The sequence below is a fragment of the Colias eurytheme genome, chromosome 2 (genome assembly GCF_061535395.1).
Source record: "Colias eurytheme isolate Ceu_HAF_F1 chromosome 2, ilColEury1 Martin Lab GWU primary, whole genome shotgun sequence".
In the NCBI taxonomy this organism is placed as follows: Eukaryota; Metazoa; Arthropoda; class Insecta; order Lepidoptera; family Pieridae; genus Colias; species Colias eurytheme.
The window spans coordinates 12,389,757-12,410,842 of NC_142981.1; the positions used below are offsets into that span (position 1 = coordinate 12,389,757).

A 21,086-nucleotide genomic window follows, 5' to 3' on the forward strand; every position below is an offset into this window, starting at 1 on the left:
GAATCAGAAGATTATCTAATTTCCGTCTTTGAGGGTTGACAGATTGAACAATAGTGATGAATTGTAAAAAATATGAATGGGACCTTAAAGCGCGTCACACACGGTGAAGATACTATAATATTTTATCTTAAGATACTGTTATATTTTATATTACAGTATCTTAACGCATCCGGTATCAGCGTTCGGACCATCATTTTTCTTCGCGCTTAATTGCTTTATTTATTTATGCATTATTGCTCTGAACAATTAAAAATTTAAACAATAGAAGTATACATTAAAACTATTGTAATAAATTAAGATAAATAATATGTACGTAACTAGTTATAGCAGATCTAATAAATATGTTTGAGGACTTTTTTACTTGGCTTAACTTTACTTTGAAAGATAGGTATTTCCTTTGATAGACACATCACATTGAAATATAAATCTAAAAGAAAAAATGTCATACCGAAAAAATTAAGTAGTCCAAGAGCGCTTCACATCTCCAAATTACTACAGGATCTAAAATTTGGTATTCATTGCGAGTAAGGTATTTGCATTGGAATAAAAGTCCCTAATGTATACTAAATGCTTATCCTATGATTATTGGCCTTATCCTGCAATTTTGTCATTTAGATTTATGTCTATATATGCCAATAGTGTGGTATCGTACACTATCTTAAATTATCTTAAGGTACATCTATAATATGGAACTTACAGAAGATCATAAATCATCATGTATTCAGAGAAATAGGCAGAAGAATGGAAAAATAAATGCTTATATAAGTTACGCAAAAACGAGACGTGCTCACTCTTTAATATAAAATGTAATAACGCCAAACTAGTATTAAGTATTTTAATTATATTATAATGTAATCAGTCAAGAAAATGTAAGAGAAAAGTTATAGCGACCCAGATGCTAGGAATTTTGGCAAGAACATGGCGGAGCAATCTGTTGCGATCGGACAAGTCGCAAACATTGAAAGTTACTTGATTACATCTCGTCATCCTTTTGTCCGGGGAATGCGTAATCACATTAAACCATCCCCTATGAAAGTAGACTAAGCTAAAGTTGTATTGAGACAATTTGTCGATATAAACTTGGCCAGTAAATCTTTTTAAATGTTGGGGTCGCTGTGTACCTATCGCATAGATATTTTTGCGTATAGTCTCTCTAAATTACTAGGTTGGGAGATAGGTTGGCAGGTCAGACAAATTTATGGAATAAACAAGACATTGGCTTGTCCTTTTTTAATTGAAGAAGGACGATCTTATTTAGAACACGCAACATCAAAACTTAAGTCTGTAAAATTATAATGTAAGAAAAAGATGATTTATTAATTTTTTTTGAAAAACATCTCAATATTTTTTGGCATAAAAAGCATCGCATATGAAATTTATTTTTGATCACCCTAAACAAGATGAATATTTCATAAAGCAGAAGAGATTTCGCCATTGATATTCGACAGGCGAACTAATTAACACCTTTACAATTCTGTCAGGTCTCTCTTATCCGAGATTTTATTCAAGTATTGAGATTCTGTATTAACTATCAGATATTTTCTGTTAGAACTTTGTCTTGCCATTTACAACGGTGCTCAAGATTTAAGTGGTCGATTATACCGCTGAAAACTGCAAATATTGATTTAAACTTTGCTTTTAGGTTTCACGCTAAAATTGTAAACAACACTTAATAGTTTTTAATTTAAAATGCGTTTCCAAACTGAGTTATTGTAAACTGCCGTTGGAACTTTGAAATCTAGGAACTAGTCAATTTAAGCTATCACTGTGAAATGATTCCTTTTACCTTCAGAATAGGGTTAGAAATGGTTTGTTCCCATCTTAGTTATATTTGCAGCCATGCCAAGTGTGGAGGCTGTTAATTTATCACAATGATTCATATGTCCTGACAATTTGCGTTGTTTTTTGTTTAAGTTGCTTTGCCAGCGGATTTCCGTGCGTATGAATGGCGTGCCAAAACGAATGAATTAGTAATTTAACCGTCTAATGGTTTTAGACTTCAGTCATAGATGCTAGCTAATGGTTTTTGTCTGTCAAAGAGGACCAAGAAACCGTTCTTTTTCATCACTTACCACTAACAAGTAATTTGCTTTTCCTTCCCGTTGACTTTACAAATATTTATTTAACAATGGTGTAATAAGTCTTCGAAATAGCTATTCCCTAGTTTTGTAATATGTAATATAAAATTACTAGCGGTCCGCCCCGGCTTCGCCCGTGGTACATATTTCGCAATAAAAAGTGGCCTATGTCCTTTCTCGGGTATCAAAATATCTCTATACCAAATTTCATGCAAATAGGTTCAGTAGTTTAGGCGTGATTGAGTAACAGACAGACAGACAGAGTTACTTTCGCATTAATAATATTAAGTATGGATGTGCTATTTATTAAATAGGTTGGAGTCGGTGCCGAACATTAACTACTTAGTAATTAGTATTAAGTAGATAAATAATATGTAGTGTTAGACGTAACTTTTGATTTAATATTTTTGTGGATGAATAGTTGTCAATATAGCTGTCACTGTCACCTGTCAGAACATGCTTAGCTTTCGAATACTATAAATTGCCGCTTTCCTTTGACTCGTGGCGCAATCGTACGGATCGTGCCTAGGGGCTCGGACGTTGTTTATACGACGTTTGACCCAACTACCTTCACTTTGCTAATAGTCGTTGACTTGCTGCGATTTGTTAATCAATTAGGTAGCTGTGTAGAATCGCAGTACATTCTAATTACATTTTAAACTAATATTTAACCCAGTCTCGCGTGTAATTTCTATTAGTAGTAATTAATAATATCAAATCTTTTTTATTTCTTTCTTTTCCATTTTTGAAGTCGGTTGTTTTTAATGCAGTTATTTTTATTAGTGAATATTAAGCTTTCCGTGCGATTAGAGCTTTTTATGAAAATTAAGCTCTCCGTGCGATGAGAGCTTTTTGTGAAAATTAAGCTCTCCGAGCGATGAGAGCTTTTTGTGAAAATTTAGCTTTCCGTGCGAATAGAGCTTTTTGTGAAAATTAAGCTTTCCGTGCGATTAGAGCTTTTTGTGAAAATTAAGCTTTCCGTGCGATTAGAACTTTTTGTGAAAATTGAGCTCTCCGTGCGATGAGAGTTTTTTGTGAACATTAAGCTCTCCGTCCGATTAGAGCTTTTTTGTGAAAATTTAGCTTTCCGTGCGAACAGAGCTTTTTGTGAAAATTAAGCTCTCCGTGCGATTAGAGCTTTTTGTGAAAATTAAGCTCTCCGTGCGATAAGAGCTTTTTGTGAAAATTAAGCTTTCCGTGCGATTAGAGCCTTTAATGAAAATTAAGCTCTCCGTGCGATGAGATTTTTTTGTGAAAATTAAGCTCTCCGTGTGATTAGAGCTTTTTTGTGAAAATTTAGCTTTCCGTGCGAACAGAGCTTTTTGTGAAAATTAAGCTCTCCGTGCGATTAGAGCTTTTTGTGAAAATTAAGCTCTCCGTGCGATAAGAGCTTTTTGTGAAAATTAAGCTTTCCGTGCGATTAGAGCCTTTAATGAAAATTAAGCTCTCCGTGCGATGAGATTTTTTTGTGAAAATTAAGCTCTCCGTGTGATTAGAGCTTTTTTGTGAAAATTTAGCTTTCCGTGCGATTAGAGCTTTTTTGTGAAAATTAAGCTTTCCGTGCGAATAGAGCTTTTTGTGAATATTAAGCTTTCCGTGCGATTAGAGCTTTTTATGAAAATTAAGCTCTCCGTGCGATAAGAGCTTTTTGTGAAAATTAAGCTTTCCGTGCGATTAGAGCCTTTAATGAAAATTAAGCTCTCCGTGCGATGAGATTTTTTTGTGAAAATTAAGCTCTCCGTGTGATTAGAGCTTTTTTGTGAAAATTTAGCTTTCCGTGCGAATAGAGCTTTTTGTGAAAATTAAGCTTTCCGTGCGATTAGAGCTTTTTTGTGAAAATTAAGCTTTCCGTGCGAACAGAGCTTTTTGTGAAAATTAAGCTCCGTGCGATGAGAGCTTTTTGTCAAAACTAAGCTCCGTGCGATTAGAGCTTTTTTGTGAAAATGTAGCTTTCCGTGCGAATAGAGCTTTTTGTGAACATTAAGCTCTCCGTCCGATTAGAGCTTTTTTGTGAAAATTTAGCTTTCCGTGCGATTAGAGCTTTTTGTGAAAATTAAGCTCTCCGTGCGATAAGAGCTTTTTGTGAAAATTAAGCTTTTCGTGCGATTAGAGCCTTTAATGAAAATTAAGCTCTCCGTGCGATGAGATTTTTTTGTGAAAATTAAGCTCTCCGTGTGATTAGAGCTTTTTTGTGAAAATTTAGCTTTCCGTGTGAATAGAGCTTTTTGTGAAAATTAAGCTTTCCGTGCGATTAGAGCTTTTTTGTGAAAATTAAGCTTTCCGTGCGAATAGAGCTTTTTGTGAATATTAAGCTTTCCGTGCGATTAGAGCTTTTTATGAAAATTAAGCTTTCCGTGCGATTAGAGCTTTTTGTGAAAATTAAGCTCTCCGTGCGATTAGACTCCGACTTCAAAAAAAGGAGGTTATCAATTTGGCCGGTATATTTTTTTTATGTATGTACACCGATTACTCCGAGGTTTCTGAACCGATTTACGTGATTCTTTTTTTGTTCGATGCGGGATGGTGTCGAATTGGTCCCATAAAATTTTTTTTCGGATAGGCCCAGTATTTATTTTATGAGCATTTTTGTCTGTACTCGATGAATATTATAAATGCGAAAGTAACTCTGTCTGTCTGTCTGTTACTCAATCACGCCTTAGCAACTGAACCAATTTGCATGAAATTTGGTATAGAGATATTTTGATACCCGAGAAAGGACATAGGATAGGTTTTATCCCGGAAATCCTACGGGAACGGGTTTTTCTTTGAAAACGCGGGCGAAGCCGCGGGCGGAAAGCTAGTTTGTTATAAATGCGTATTCGATACCATTTCTTAAACAAAGATAAGTTTTAAAAATAGTCTAAAATCTAAATCAATATTAGACTTTGTTTTGCAATATTTTTTTACTTACCTGGAAAATAGTGAGTCTACATGTCTACTAACATTACACATAATCGAAGTAATCATTTCATCATTTCATTTCATTTCATTTCATTTCATCATATCCAGAGCTTTTTTGAAGGTTAATTCCCTACTCACAATTGTGAGGAGTCAGTGAACTTTGTTGTTCTAAGTTAAATTTGCTCGTCAAAATTCAATTTTAAGACTATTATATTTTTTCCGTTTGGCTTAGTCCAATGCTTTGTAAAGGCTTTGTATTGTTTGAAAGGTTTAAGGGAGTTCAAGGTGATTAATTTATTTTCGGTCATCCAACTCAAAATTATGTAAAAACACATGTTTAACCATGTCTTTTTCAATAGACAAATTTTAGTAATTGGTTTTCATTTCAATATGTACCTACCTACATTAATTCAAGTATCCATTTAAAAGCACAGTCACATGTATTCCATACACACCCATACAACCGTACAGGAAAACGTATGAAAACAAGAGAATAAAATGTAACAAAGTATTTTATTCAATAGGTCTGTTATTTTACATGGTACCCTTTCAACCCCATAGCCTGAGGTATTTTACTGTAAACACTTCTTATCGCGTGGGGGATCGTACCGTGCTCACATTTACAGATTACAAGGAAATAAACAGCCTCTTCAGCTCTTAGGACCTGTGCGTGATGAGATGTCACAATTAGGGTGAACCTAGAAAACACTGCGTAAAGAAATATATTTTAATTAGTGTTTTTTTGTGTTTTCTTATGTGGTCCCCTTAATTTTAGACACCTTAATTGAACGTTTACCAAAGCAGATTTAAATTCAACTGTATTAAATTACGTTTACGCTGAACTAGTGATCGTAAACAGCCAACAACAAAGGAGTAGAAATCTTTACAATAGATGCAGCACAATTCAAAAGCTTTAACCCTTAACCTGGTGGAAGATCAACAATCGATACTTTAATTACCCTTTGGTTCTACATATACCATTACGCTATTACGGTTTTGCCAAACAGCGGTATCTGATGTACAAAATCGATACAAGTGCCGTGGCAGGACGCGCGCCGGTTTATGTTCCTCGCACGTGACCCAACTTGTTGCAGCACCGGTCATGGGAAATGACTGTCTTAGACGTTTTATCGCTTATAGTACCCTGCCATATGTGATTAATGTCATTCCCGTTTAAATGTTGGAAAATGGAATGCAATCGTTAAGCCTGGATTGATAAGCCCGATCAAATAAATTAATGTAAGCTGAACCTGTCAATATGAAAAGTAAACATGTAAGAATAATAATGAATTACATAAATTATGTAAGGCCGCTTACAATGTTCATACTCCAACTTGTATGGATTTAATCTTAAAACCCAAATGCATAGTGTAATCAGAAGTTGTCAAAGTATTTTGTGGCAACCCTGAAACAATCTCAAAGTGCAGTCTTGTCGAGGATGAGGCAAGTCTCAAAATCCTGTCGTATTTATAGGTAGGTACTATTGCACTGCACTAATTGGTGTTTTGCTATGTGTTATTTTAAGCTTGCATTTTATCATTGGCAAAATTAAAAGTTCCATTGTGGGTACTTTACTGAAAATAGTATAAAAAGTTGTGATATTTAACATCATTTTACTACTTTAAATGTTTAAGAATATGATCGCTTAATGCATTAAGTGTTTAAAAATAAATAACCTGAAAAAAAATAATAACCTGAATTTGATCGAATTCCCCATATCGCTCCGCACGAGACTTTACGCACTCATATTTTGACCAATTTAGGCAGTATTTTTTTATTTAATAAGATTTTAATAAATTTCGTATGCTATGTATTTATTATAAGAACTAAGCGCGTTAACTAAGTACTTTTAAAAAAATGTTAAAAAAGTGTAAAGACTGCAAAAGTCGAATTTAAGCTGTCCAAGTTAAAAGAAACGCTTAAATAGATATTGTGTTAAAACATTTACACCTTTGACCGAGGTCCACACAGGGCGCCAAGCTGTCCTCTAAAGCCTTGCAAGTTCAAAGGGGATGTTTACATTATGCTATTCAGCTTAACAAATAAGGATATAATATTATTTAAATTGCGGTGTCATTTGTCGACATAATGTCGCGTAGAGATTTTATTTGTGGTTGAGGGGAAAGTTTTATTGAGGAAAGTGATTTATCACAGCGGCGATATGATCTATGGAGTGCAGACGGCATCCGGTGTTATCTTGTAATTCATGATCTTTTGATGGAGTTCCTTTGAGTTTGTGTTACAGTGGTGATTTTTGCTAAACTTGAACCGTAATATACAACTGTATTTCTCATAATATTTGCATGCGTTAATAGAACAGAAGAAAGACGCCTCGTACGGTCTTTCCATGTTATTTGCTTGCACCGGCCGAGCACAGCTCACTCCTGGAATTCCCAGTTATTACTGCAGGGGGATCGAGTCTCGGGGTTGTTGCCCGCATCGATCGCCGCACCACCGCCGTCACCGGTGCACGAGGTTACCATTGCTGCAGCCCGTTATCTACCTGATCGTTTGAAAAATTTACCGTTGCTAAATGTTGCGCTATTTTCGACTTGACCTTCGAGGGCTATCGATTCGTTGCGTCAAGGAGGCGTAATCTTAAGTGTCAAGAGCTGTTCAATTCATCATCACCGGATTCGAAGTACGGGAAATCAATCGGAAGCAATTCGAGTGGCGAAACAAATTCAGCGTGGCGTTGCCGGCTGTTAATTGGCTGCGGGTGGCGGCGCCGAGACGGCGGCGGAACCGCCGCATACCCTCCTCGCGCCCTCGCCGTACTAACACCCGCCCGCCCGTTTTTATGAGCGAGAGAAGCCCACCGAGACCCGCGCTAGTCTGGGCGGCTCTTAAATTAGCTCGTCTTTGCCCACCTTAGACCTTGCAGTTGCTAGGTGTGACTGTCTACTTGTATTCTGTAAAATCGTTATAGTACAGAAATCTCATTTAACTAATTTTCATATCACACAACTGGTTACCATTATAACTGCATTGGATCTATTTAAATATAAATATTATTACGTAGCAAGCTTTATTGGGTTACCTTGGGATAAACTTGTCGCGGCGAATAGGAAGGGGAAACATTATTTTTCCATTTGGTGGGCTTATTTTCTTGTACGGGTTATCAAGTTAGGGACGGTAGCGCAAGGGGTGGCCGGAGGGTCTGCAGGGTAGGGGAGGGTAGTGCGGGGCGCAGCTATCGACCGGTCGCCCTCCCCCCGACTCGTTCAGTTTCCGGGCGAGAGTCGCGCAGTCCGCTTGTTTCGCGACGCGACTCCGTCACGTATTAGATAGTTAATTTCTAGCCGCCACCATGCTGATAGGACTCGTTCGTGACTCGGTGATGCAGTGCTTCTGCCACTCATGCAGAGCGCCTGTACTCCCAGCAGGTTGGATTTGCTGCCGTTGGGATATTGGATTTTTGTATTACCGGCATTACCGGCACGCTCACCGGTGACAAACGCCCATTGTCTTGCCTTACTCATGTGCTTTATATGAATTATAATACGTTTCTTGTTTCAGAGATGATATGAAAATTCTGTCTGTGGACGTAAATATCATGAGGTAATATCGTAGTCATCCTAACGAAAAATTACCAATTCCATGTCATTTTTGTTGCGATAACAATTTCTTGAGAAGTATGTTTGATTCTTTTCTAGTGGATAAAATGGAATTATTAATTCTGTCTGCGTTAGGTTATACATAATCTTCATTTTCAAGAAATCTGAAAATTTAACATACTTGAGAGTAACCAGGTAAACGAAAATATTGTAGCGCAAAAGCCGGCCGGCGAAGCCAAACGAAGAACGTCCACACCGGTATCTCGTCCACGTGGGGTGAGGCTGTAAAGAAAAATTCTAGTCGATACTACCGGCGTTCTTACATTAATAGTTCTGAACTTAACGTTTTACAATAATAAATGATATATATATACAAGTAGTAAACGTAATTCGCAGTTTTTTGTACGTTCATTTCTTTAATCTGTGATTTCGTCTGCTCTTTCAAACCTCGCCGTATATTACTGGTGCCAGCTGTGCCGGTGCTGTATATTGATTTAACATTACTGCATAATGTCAACCATTTTGTTCCGTAGGCTGGAACATCCACCATTTTGTGAATTACCTATTACGTAGGTCTAGATTCAAGATACCCTAGCGGCTAGCATATAATACTTTCTTCTTACGATCTTTATCTAAAATCTTTTAAAGTGTAAGCAAGGACATGTCGACCTTTTCTGTTCATTCAATTATTTTCCTGATTACATTATTTCGTTCTTTACGCCCCCACTTTGTTAGAATAGCTGAAAACGATGTTGTCCTCACATATTATAAACTTTATTAATTCTACGCACGCAAGTCGCACATAATGATTGCTCTTTTTCATGAGCTCTTTAGTATTTCAGTCGTCGAGGGTTTCGTCGCAAATTAGTAAATCTTAATTGACTGCCACATCACAATTGGTGATTTAGTCATTTGCATATAACAATGTTTGTATTTAAATTGTTAACATACCCTTCATTAACATGTATTGGGGAGCAGAGATGACATAATTGTTTAGGGTGACATTATTAGAGTTGAGTTTAATTGGCTCAACAAGTTTAGCACCCTTCTGATATTTGGTTAATGTGATACGGGTTTGTGGATCCCCTTTATCAGCTCGATCTTTTGTCACCCTCGTGTTATATTCCTCTGGTCTTAATTACAACAAATCACTTGATATTATTTGTACCCAATCATGACAATCCTCTTTAATGAATTTTAAATATATATGTATAAATATTGGAACATGTTTAACTGTCTTGAACTTGAGTTGATCGACGATGTCACCGTGATGCATTGCGGTTGGAAGCTTTGCGTGACCTACGAACTTACACGTACTTTTCCCATTTTCTGTTCACGACACCGTTTAAAATTCGAAATTCTCTATTAGTTTTGAGTACATGTTTTGTAATACGGTATTTTAAAATATGATTGATTTGAATGTCATTGTTCGTACAATGTACATGTGTATCCATATAATAGTATCTCCAAACCAAGATTTGTTCAGATGGAATTCGTGAAAATTCTCATTGAAATAATGTATGTTTATTAATTATTAAAATGTCGAGTAAAATCTTATTCCAGTTTTTGCTGGAACTTTAAATAATAACCGGCGAGTCGGAGAATGCGCTATCACATTGAATATGCAAAGGCTTAAAATAGGACAGCATATTTTAATTACAGCCCGAGCTGGCTTCACACTAAAGAGAATAGAATGTGAAGTGGTCGAGCCTCCAGAGAATTATCTAGAGTAATCTGAATACACAAGGTTTATTTTCCAAGACTTCAATAACATTTAACAGTGGCCTTAATCCCAAAGGATTTTATAGCAGACACTGAATTCCCCTCGACTTTAAAAGGTATGTTTAATAAGTTATAAGTTTTCATGTCGTATCGTGTGGCGCCAGAGGGGGCCGCCCTTTCAGTTGTAATTTAACTTTAAATATTAATGTTGATTTATTTTTTTACATCCATTTCATGACATTGTGTTTTTCTACTTCGAAATGTTGCTTTTGTTTCTAATGTTTCGGGTTTTTTTTTATCCAGCTCATTTGATACCAATAGATCTTTCGGAGATATTTTTGGTTTTGCTGTATGACACTTTATGGAGTGTTTGTCATTTCAGAAGAATTCTCCAGTCGTTTTTGTTACGCTTAGAATTATTACCACTTGCGTAAATCCGCATTATGTCAGTTTCAACCGCATTAGCCAGGAGCTGACCTCGTATCTTGTGACGTAAGGTTTCCACTGCATCGTCCAACTTTTCTAAACGTGATCAGGATGCACCTTTGCTCGATTCTTCTTTGATTTATTGGACAGCAACATTAATCCGTTTTTGTAATTTTTTATTCAATATTGATTTTTCTTTACTAAGTGTGTTAAAAACTTCAGTTCTTAGATTCTGTTCTACAATTTTTATTTGAATATTTTAATTTAGGGTTATTAGCTTTGTATTTTGAATTTGATTCTCCACTATTGGACCTGGAACAAAATTGTTTGTATCATCAATATATCAAATCAATACATAAAATCAATACTTAATAGAAAACGAAGATCTCAAACATTTTAAATTAATAGTCTTCGAGAATTCCTCTGTAGCACCGTCTACACTGTAAACCGTGTCTCAGCCTTACCGTAAGGGATTATCTGTATTTGCTGGAATATTTTCCGTCGATCCCCATTCTTATCACGTAGTGGCCTCTCATCTCGCGCTGTCGTGCCGTCGCCTTATTACTTCTCAACTATTGCTTTTCGTGGACTAACTATACCTTTATATCTACCGTAATACGATTTATGTCGTTCCAATTTTATTTCGGCCTTTTTCTTCGTGGATTTCATGTAATTACTTTTATGTAATGTTATTTTTCTTCGTTTTTTTATGGTTGTTTGAAATTGTATCTATTTATTTACATTATTGAATTAAATTTGATACATGAATATTGTTTGGTCAGAATTTTAACTTGCAGTTAACAAAGTGCACAACTATATGGCGACAAAATCGATAACTCGGCGTGTCACGCAACCAGTCGCGTCCTTTCATTAGCTACGATCGAAGTGCTCTTTGAATAAACATTACTGACCGAATTCGTCCTAATGGCATTTCAATGGCACCCTGATAAATTATGATGAATGGGTTACGTTCAACTATCCTATTACCTCTACATCATTTTTAATATTTAATGAAGAACTAAATAAAATGATTCTCGAAACCTACTTCTACAATACAAGTCAAGTCTGTATTTACAATACAAGTCTGTATTTGAAATGAGACGCAATTCAAAGAGATGAACTGCACGAGTTTCTTTGTTATTTCTTTTCCTTTGCTTTCGGATTTCGATTGTAGTTGGGACTGGAACAAATCAAAAGGAAAAAAGTTTAACAAACATCACGTTTCGATTTCAATTTCTGTGTTTATTCTGTAGGGACTGCGATGATTGTTAATGTTTCTCGACAACGATAGTGCCAGTCGGAGCGATAAACTGTAATTAAGAAGCTTATTTTGGCAAGGCAGTGGGTATGTCCCAAGGGAGTGGCTGGCGATGCCGGTCTGAACTCTCCCTCACGTAATCGGTTTTTCTTAGCGCATCGGCGGTCAGCACCAGTGAAGAAACCCGTGGGAAAACCAAGAACCAAACAACCAAAGAAAGTCAAATTCATCAGTAAGTTTACATCGGTGTAATGTGTTTCATGAAAGTTTACCTGCACTCACTTAGCTTTTACAACACGTTTTACTTTGCAGTTCGTAATTTGCGCACCTTTTATGCTTTACTAAAAACGGGGCGGCCATAACTTCAGTATCAACCGACACGCTCTATAAAGTAACTCCATGTCTGGGGAATAAGTCGTATCTTTGAGTATGAAGATATATAGCTCGGGTGTGTAAAATCGGTATGACTCATTCGTGGGGAGGCTCACCCTCCTCGTTATAACTCAACAGGCGTAGGTCTAAGGGACTAAACGAGTCGACCTTGAGAATTGCATTACTTCAGCCCAAGTGCTGCGGCTTGTTCGACACGTTTTTAAAATTCAGCCCATAGAAGAGGGACCGTACCTTAATTATGTCCTTAAATCGGCCCCGCGAGCGTAGGGTGTTAATTGCTGCGTAATCATAATTTAATGTGTCTGGGTATTTGCGTAATATCGCGTCATGGCCCTTTGTTTAACGAAGAGAGTGGCTCGCGTTATGTTGTTTGCTTGGTGGCAGTTAACAATAATTATGTTGACTTACAACATGCCATAAAGATTCATAACCTAGATGAGTTTTCCTGATTCATAACCTAGATTGTGGTAGGAAATATGACGAAATTGAAAAAATCTTATTAAAACCCGCAAAATATAGCCTCATCAATGCTAACGTTGCGGTCCCTAATATCATTCGCGAAAGCTTTACAAACTTTCATTTTGAAAATGTTAGAACATTATCCGATAAATCCGCTTTATCAAGTTTCGTTTACGCTGTAGGCTTTTAAACAACTTTTACATTATTGAAGTTTTTAATACACAACCACGGATTACTTTTGTTTCTTGTTTTGATGGAAATGTTCCATCACTGATGATTGTGTTTGAGCTTTTAATAGACGAGATTTTCATCTTAAGTTTTTTATGTTGTCTAGTTTTTATGATTGCTTTTGTATAACCTTTTAATATTTCACTCGTGTTTCAAACTATTGTTTTAACGTCTGTCTCAGACTGTTATATTTTAAATAAACTGTATACCTACATTCTATTTAATATATTTCTTATAATTATTATGTACGGAAAATATCACGGACCGTTGTTGACCTTTTTAAAAAACTTTTACTTGCAATTTCTCTATAACGCAAAAGTATTTGATTATTTTATTAGCAAAACAATTGCTTCAACATAGACACTTAGCATACGTCGGTCTACAACAGCATTTACAATAGTATGTTATTCTATAGCCACTGAAATCCGCTGCCAAGAGATGTCGAAGGGTGGTCTGGCGTACGAGGTGATCCTCGCGGAGCCTGTGGGAGTGCCGGTCCCGCGCCGCGCCGACTCGCCTGAGAAGACTCCCTCTGTAGAGGAGATCCAGGAGAAACTTAAAGCCGCGGAGGAGAGGAGGCGTGTAAGTATTTGTGATGTTTATGTTTGTAGGGCCTGTGGCATTTGTCTTGTGTTTTTAATACTGTTTTAGTTTATCCTGATCAATATCTAGGTTAAAAAAAAGAGGTTGCAGATACTTATTTAATAGATAGCCAAAAGTTGTAGAATTTATATTTGATTTGAACTTGTAGGCGGGGAACTGGTAGCTATGTCAGTATATGATTTGGGAAATACTTAATGATAATATTTGAACAAAGTTTACCTAACACTTTTATAAACAGAATTTGTAACATTCTTTTTTTCGCAAAATGGTTTAAAGTTAGGTAGGTTAGGTATATAAAGTTAAAGGGCGATAGCTATAAGTGATATAATCTACGACCTTACAGAGTCTAGAAGCAAGCAAGATGGCAGCGATTGCCCAGAAGATGGCGAAGATCGAAGAGGCGTCCAAGATCCGCAGTGAACAGACTAACAACTTCATCTCCACGACCAAGGAGGCGTTGGACGCGAAGATGGACTCGCACGAGGAAAAGCGTGAGGCCTACATCAACGAGCTGAGGGCGAGGCTCAAGGACCATCTCGAGGGTGTTGAGAAGACCCGGTAAGTGGAAGATAATCTTTTGTTGTAGGTAGGACTGAGACTTCGGGTTTGTGTCGCAGGAAAGCAGAATATGTTTGTCATTGTTGGTGTGGCTGTTACTTTGTAAGGTGACTTTGAACTGTGCTTTGAAGTTTTATTTGGGTGAATTTTAGGCAAGGAGACTATTTTTCGAATACACACACATGATTAATCGTCCTTTATAACCTATCCAACAAACAAAATGCAATGTGCGGCAATATTCTTGGAATTTTTTGTAATACCTAAGTTAGAAACAATTTCCATTTTTGCTGAAGGAACTTGTTAAATAGACTAGGCGTTAAAATTTCCCAGTATAGAATTAAGTATTTCTCTTATTTACCTTTCCGCGTCCTAGCCTATAATAACCCAATTCCTGCAAAAATCTCATTAGAATCCGTCGGTGAAATAATTATATAACATATTAACTTGCAGTAATCGTATTATGGGTCAATGGATTTTCCAGAGCGACCTCACTTGACCGGGTTTAGTTACACGCTCGACAACACACCATCATTCGCTTGTTGAACACGATAATAATCGACTTCTAATGAAATGCTAACCTTAAATTTTAATCTGATAATAATTTAATAGTCTACGATATAAATTTATCTATTCTAGAAGCTAAGGTCAAAAGCTATTGTCAGGGAACCTTCAATGTTTGAGCTGTTTTGTTACCAGATATAAACTGGAGGTCGTACCCTCTGGAGAATGGGGTGATATACATTTCAATAGTTGAGAATACAATACGTGTTGTGCAATATAAATTTATACAATTCGCAATTCATGAGACATTTCTTATTAAATCGATCGTTTATGATTCGTCACATACACAGTAAAATATTATCTCGTAAATTGAGGATATCGATCATTATCTTCGAAAGATTAAACTGTTTTGTATACTTATTGTTTGGTCATATTCATGATCTTTCTTCTCAGTGTTCTTGTAATTTGCCACATATATCAAAAATAAATTTATTGGTAGGTATTGGTTACTGCTATTTATAATTTAACCCATACTTAGTCGAGGAACTCGCTACGTGAATATTACCTGGTAAACGAACCTGTTAATTATTATCATATTACAATTATTACCATAAATTTTACCATATACTTACACGTCTTTTGCGTCGGATACTCTCAAAATACCCTAAATACCCTGGCTGTAGTCCTCAATAAATCAAATGCTATTTTTAGACCACAATAGTTCTTGTGAAAGATCATATTGTCATTAATCACCGTACAGGTTGACTCTGGAGCAGCAGACCGCCGAGGTGTACAAGGCGATCGAGGACAAGATGACCACCGCGGCTGACAAGCGCGACGAGAACATCAAGAAGATGCTCGAGCGTCTGCGCGAACATGTACGTCATTTTGGATTTTGGACCTTATTGCATTTGGGAATAGGTGTTAAAATTAATTGATAGCAGCGTTTTAATTCTATAGTCAATCAATTAAAAGATAAGTAATTCTATTTCTGATTTTCTTTTTGGGGAAGAATTCGTTGATTTGACAATTAGTTGATGAAACATCCCGCTAATTTTTTCATCTCTGTTCAATCATCAAAACTTGTGTACATGTTTATTTTATTTATTGTTTTTGAATCCACATTCTCTCGTTATAATTACTGAAATCAGACTCCTGAAGTAACAAGTTATGAAACATCTTTAAAACTAGACCGTCTTCTATTTTCTCTATTATCCACATACTTCTACCCAACTTTTTGGCACCAAGTAATCCAGCACTTAAGTTCTTACCTGTATGCCCGACACCTGTCCAGGAGGAGCAGGTGCGCAAGGTGCGCGCGGGCAACCAGGAGCGGTTCCAGCAGCTGGAGAGCGCGATCCAGGACAAGCTGCAGCAGGCTGCTGAGCGCCGTCTGCAGCTCGAGCACGAGCAGAAGGAGAAGCTGCGCAACCACGTGAGTTACACCTGGGTTATAGGTCTAAAAATTGTGAGAGTGCTTTTGGACGATACGGAGGAGCAAGAAAAGCTGTTCAATATTATAGGTCTGCAACTCGTAAGAGTTGACACTGGACGATTCCCAGGAAAAAAATCTAGGAATGGAGTTTGTTGTGTAACTGGAAAGAAAATTGCAGCTGTTGTTAAGGTATGGCTAAAGTAAGTAACTTACACCTGCAGAAACGGTGAAAATTTGATCTGGAAAAACTGCAGCAAATTCCAAGGTTTGGTAACTATGTGAGCGCATTTACAGTTTGGATACCAGAAAATAAGTAAAAAATCGTGCAGAAAACTTTCGGAGTGCTTTTGCAAAAAAAATACTAAGTATAGGTTTAAAATGCAGCTCATCATTTAGTATAACACACACAAGGTAGGACGAAAATATAAATATGTCCCAGCGAAGCGGCAGAAATCTGAAATCAAATCATACATGTCGAATTCTTCATGTTAAAGGGTAATTCACTCATATTTTTTTTAAGTTTGTTATTCTATTCGCATTATTACATTGTTATATTTTATTTCACCATCTTATCAAAATCATCTTATCATTTTACAGCATCCATGTGCAAAATATGAAAAAAAAAATCTAAAACCATCACATTTCATGTTTTTTTCTCCCATAATTTTTGAAGTGAAAACTTCTTTAGCGGCGTTGAGCACTTTTTCTGTAATGGGTATAAAATCTTAAACTCGCGTCAGGACACGTGACCTGATCGAAAAAGCGTAAGACGGATGGATATCAAACATGCTCAACGTTAATAATCAAGTTTTCACTTCTGCCGGCACTCCCGGGGTGCAACCCGTCTTTTTTTTATTGATTTTTTCATCGTTTTATAATTTTTTCATCACCATAATCATAGAACAATAAGCTGGCTGAGGTGCGTTCAGTTCTCTCAGCGAAGGTGGAGGAGATCACGAAGGACATCGAGACGAAGCTGACCGCTGCGGAGATCAACCGCGAGAAAGAAATGCAGAGGAAACTCGACTTTGTTAAGAAGGAGGTTGGTTGGGTTTTGTGTGATTAGTTGGTTCTAGTGGATGGCGAGTGTGTTTAAGACCAATATAAAAACAGACCAGGAACGTTTTAGGCATATTATTTTAAAATTGAGATTTGAGACATCTTTATTTTAAAATGAATTTAAATTATTTAAAATCATTTTGGAAGTTGTTTCACTTCTTTGCTAGATTATTTCTGGATATTATTTATCTATCTTTTATTTAAAAAAAAAAACAAGAATTTACTTTATATAAAAATCATTTCTCTTTTAGTTACCTTAGCTAATGTATGTTTCACTATAAAGTACTTATCCAATTCGATGATGAAGCTGTTTCATTCCGTTCATTATTAAGATTTGCACACAATCTTACTTACCATAACCCATTATTACCGTCTCTAAATTTACTTTCCAATGGTATTTTTTTTTACTTTTATTTGCCAAACATAATATATTTTTTAACTTCGTCTTCATGTACCATACTTACTAATAACCCATACATTCCAGGAGCGGCGTGCTGAGCTAGTCCGGCAGAACAAGAGCGCGCGTGCTGAGTCCGACGCGCCCACGTCCGGCTAGACCCCCCCCGCACCGCACACCCGCCCCCCACTCGCCACACGCTACAGCTCAGCGGTCAGCAGTTCAGCGGTCAGCAGTTCAGCGGTTCAGCAGTTCAGCGGTCAGCAGTTCAGCGGTTCAGCAGTTCAGCGGTCAGCAGTTCAGCGGTCAGCAGTTCAGCGGTCAGCAGCTCAGCGGTCAGCAGTTCAGTGGTCAGCAGTTCAGCGGGCAGCAGTTCAGCGGTTCAGTGATTGCTGATTAACCTCTCAACCACCGAGCGGCCAGATCCGACCGCGACACAATAGATTTTCTATTGTGTCTGTGATTCCGGGGCCTGATGGATTAATAGCAAATAGTTCAGTGATTGCTGATTGAGTACATGTGGTTCAGCGGTTCAACGTCAAAACATGTATACAGATATATAAAACAGTCGCAAAAGTCAAATATGTTATCAGCAAATACTGTACTACATAAGTCGAGTTATTTACAGTACAAATACTCGAAATTCGGACATAAAAATGGAATTGCTGACTAAATGTTGCTGACCTAGCTATCGAACTGCTGAGCATTTAATTCTATATAAATATGATTTAGTTACACCAAGGACGTATGAGGATTTGTAAAAAAGACGGTTTAAAAAATACCGTAAAGATTGGGCCGTATAATCGCAATATTTTTATCTACACTGCCATAATCTGAACATCAACACATGCGGAATTAATTAGTTTTATATAGTCCACTATAGCGTTTGGCGTATGGCAATAATACATAGGGTTAACATCAGTCCTATATACCATCATACCTACGAACTAACGTATTATTGCCAGTAAAGGGCGGGGTTCGGCGAATAAATAGAATTATAGCAACACTGTGTTTACATAACGATAATGTAACATCAGTACCCTCGTAACTTGCTTTCTCGTTTTGAGGTCAACTCGACTTAGGAATTATTTCACGTGGCAACATCGCTGACACAGGCCTATTAAATAAAAATTATAAAAAAAAATTAGATGTGTCATTACACGGGGAGCGTTCATACAATGTACACGTTAGTCGGGCTAAGATGGATTTTGGGGGTAATTAATTCGAAATACATGATACTATATTGTATGAATAGTTCCCGATCAAATTTTAGTACGCGATTACGTTTTTCACGTACTAAAATATGGTTTTAGGGTTCTCAATTAATGGTATGGTAACTAACGCTAGTAATACGGAACCCGTTGCTTAGCAAGTGAGAACGAGGTGGTTTTTTAATAATAAATAGGTAATAGACTTATATCATTATTTTTAAATGTACGCAGCAGTATTTTAGGATGGTTAAATAAATTTAAGTTCTCTTGTGGTTAAACGGCTTGTATGTGGTGGGGGGACTTGGATGATATTCCAAGGTAGGTACATAAACTTTTCAGTAATATATGTTTTGAGTAACAATATCGAATGAAGAATTCTCGGTGAATTAATGAGAGGCTAGTTACAAGATGTTATTTGATTAAAAGTTGTCATCTAAAGTAACCCTTACCATATAGCGGCTAATGTTAAGTCACTTTTAAACACTGTCACTCTATAGACTGCATTATATAATTTGTTTAGTATATATCGGTTGGGTTTGGGAGTGGTATGCCCGGTCTAGATGCATTTATTTGTGGCACAAAATAAACGCAGGCCTCGTTTTACCCATTGACAATATAAGCGTAAATTGTAATTTCTAATAGCTTGCGTTTATCAGCATTTATTGTGATATCTAGTCCAGATAATGTAAGTCATTTTTCATAATTCGCACCAAAATAGCAACTGCGTTGAATAACTGAAATAATTTGCAATCGTATTCGAAATTCAATATTTTCGCGCCATTCATTTCACTTCTGAATAAAAAAAAATTGTCTATGACACGATGGTATAAGGCCATGATCTCAACTGCACAACATGGGAGAAACAGCAAAAGTGCCTGAATATCTGCTAACGTAAAACATGCCTTTTAGCGTTTTATATTTTTTTATTGGTAGTCAACGCCGGGCCGGTATCGGTGGTTTGGACAACAGCTTCTGTGATGTTTCGCTATAGGATAAAATCGATTAGGCACAAATTATATCCACAATCATATCTGGTGTCGTTCGATTGTATCGATACGCGCTACGACCACGCGGGAACGGAAGAGATAGTATATATTTTTGCCATTCGTTTCGATAATAATGTATATAATAAGGAGGTACAGCTTGTGCGGCGGGGCGAGGACGCTTGCCAGCTTCTACTCGTGTGACGCTGTCGAGTAAGGTTAGGTGTAAGTTAGCTTGTTTTCGAAGACGTGACGAACCTTTGACCAATTTGCCTTGGATATTGTGTAGCATTTTAGACTCGAAAGATCGAGACGAATCATGTATAGCATCGCTTTCGATAATTATTAATTTTTATTTTCGTAATGTTAGTCCCTCTTACGGTGTTATTATATGTTAATTTTATATTTTATGTAATTGATAATGTGCTTCAGTTTGTGAGGTATATGAAATTGCTGTTTGAAGTGCAGGCAACTTTTGTAGTTTCATTGTCGTATTGATTAAAGTCATAAATACTAACAATATTTTTGTTTTATTTTATTGATATTACCTTTACTCCTTTTCCTTGTTAAGTTTCTGTCGATGCTCTAATTTTAAATCTGGCATATTAAAGTGAAACTTTTATTACATCGTCGCAAACTTTTTGGTCTGTGTAGCGCATGTCGCGTGTATCGACCGTCACGCGACATGCGCTACACAAAGCAGTGTTCGGAACCGTTCGAACAGTTTCACTTTTACCGTGGTTTCATAAAACCACACAACATTTTTTTAAATCTAGTATCAATTGGTTGTTATTTACGACTATTACATAGTAAAATAATTTGGAAAATCCAAAAGTGCACGCCTCATAATTTTTTTTAAATAAATATTTATTAATTATTATTTTTGTTTATTTAATAACAATTAAACCACATCGAATCAGACCCTGAAAAATGAAAGGGTTCTATTCCTGAGCATACTCAAGCGTAAGAGAAAAAAAAGACTCGATTAGTAAAGTATTTCGGTCGCTATCGTGTTAACAAGAAAAAGGATCCGCACATACAGACACACGGACGTCCAAGACAGAACTTTTTTAAACTGTTTTTTAACTAGTTTAAATAACAAAAATGACATCAAAAATATCATGAACGTTAAAAATAGTGTTTTTTCTTAATATGTGTGTGTATGTATTATCTTACAAGTGCAATGTATGATACATAAAGACATTTTAAGTTTGAAAAATCAGATGTTTTGCGCGAAGTGACAGTAGTACCCACCTCAACGCTTCGCTTATGAGGCGTGCAAAATAACAATATTGAAATTCTAAAGATACATTTATT

At 36.6% G+C, this 21,086-nt stretch overlaps 1 protein-coding gene across 3 annotated transcripts in view; it reads left to right on the forward strand.

The window, feature by feature from the left end:
- stai (stathmin) overlaps positions 1 to 20,289 on the forward strand; it is a 41,373-nt gene extending 21,084 nt beyond the window's left edge. The window contains exons 1-8 of one of the 3 annotated variants that reach the window (XM_090116498.1): positions 8,221 to 8,365; positions 12,097 to 12,174; positions 13,438 to 13,604; positions 13,969 to 14,183; positions 15,445 to 15,562; positions 15,979 to 16,119; positions 17,021 to 17,161; positions 17,663 to 20,289. In XM_090116498.1, coding sequence (XP_089972624.1) covers positions 8,290 to 8,365; positions 12,097 to 12,174; positions 13,438 to 13,604; positions 13,969 to 14,183; positions 15,445 to 15,562; positions 15,979 to 16,119; positions 17,021 to 17,161; positions 17,663 to 17,734 — 1,008 coding nt within the window. In that variant the 5' untranslated portion in view covers positions 8,221 to 8,289 and the 3' untranslated portion in view covers positions 17,735 to 20,289. Of the gene's footprint in view, positions 1 to 8,220; positions 8,366 to 12,096; positions 12,175 to 13,437; positions 13,605 to 13,968; positions 14,184 to 15,444; positions 15,563 to 15,978; positions 16,120 to 17,020; positions 17,162 to 17,662 lie in introns of those variants that run through there. The other 2 variants (XM_090116512.1, XM_090116503.1) reach the window with 2 other exon arrangements.
- The last annotated feature ends 797 nt before the right edge of the window (positions 20,290 to 21,086 follow it).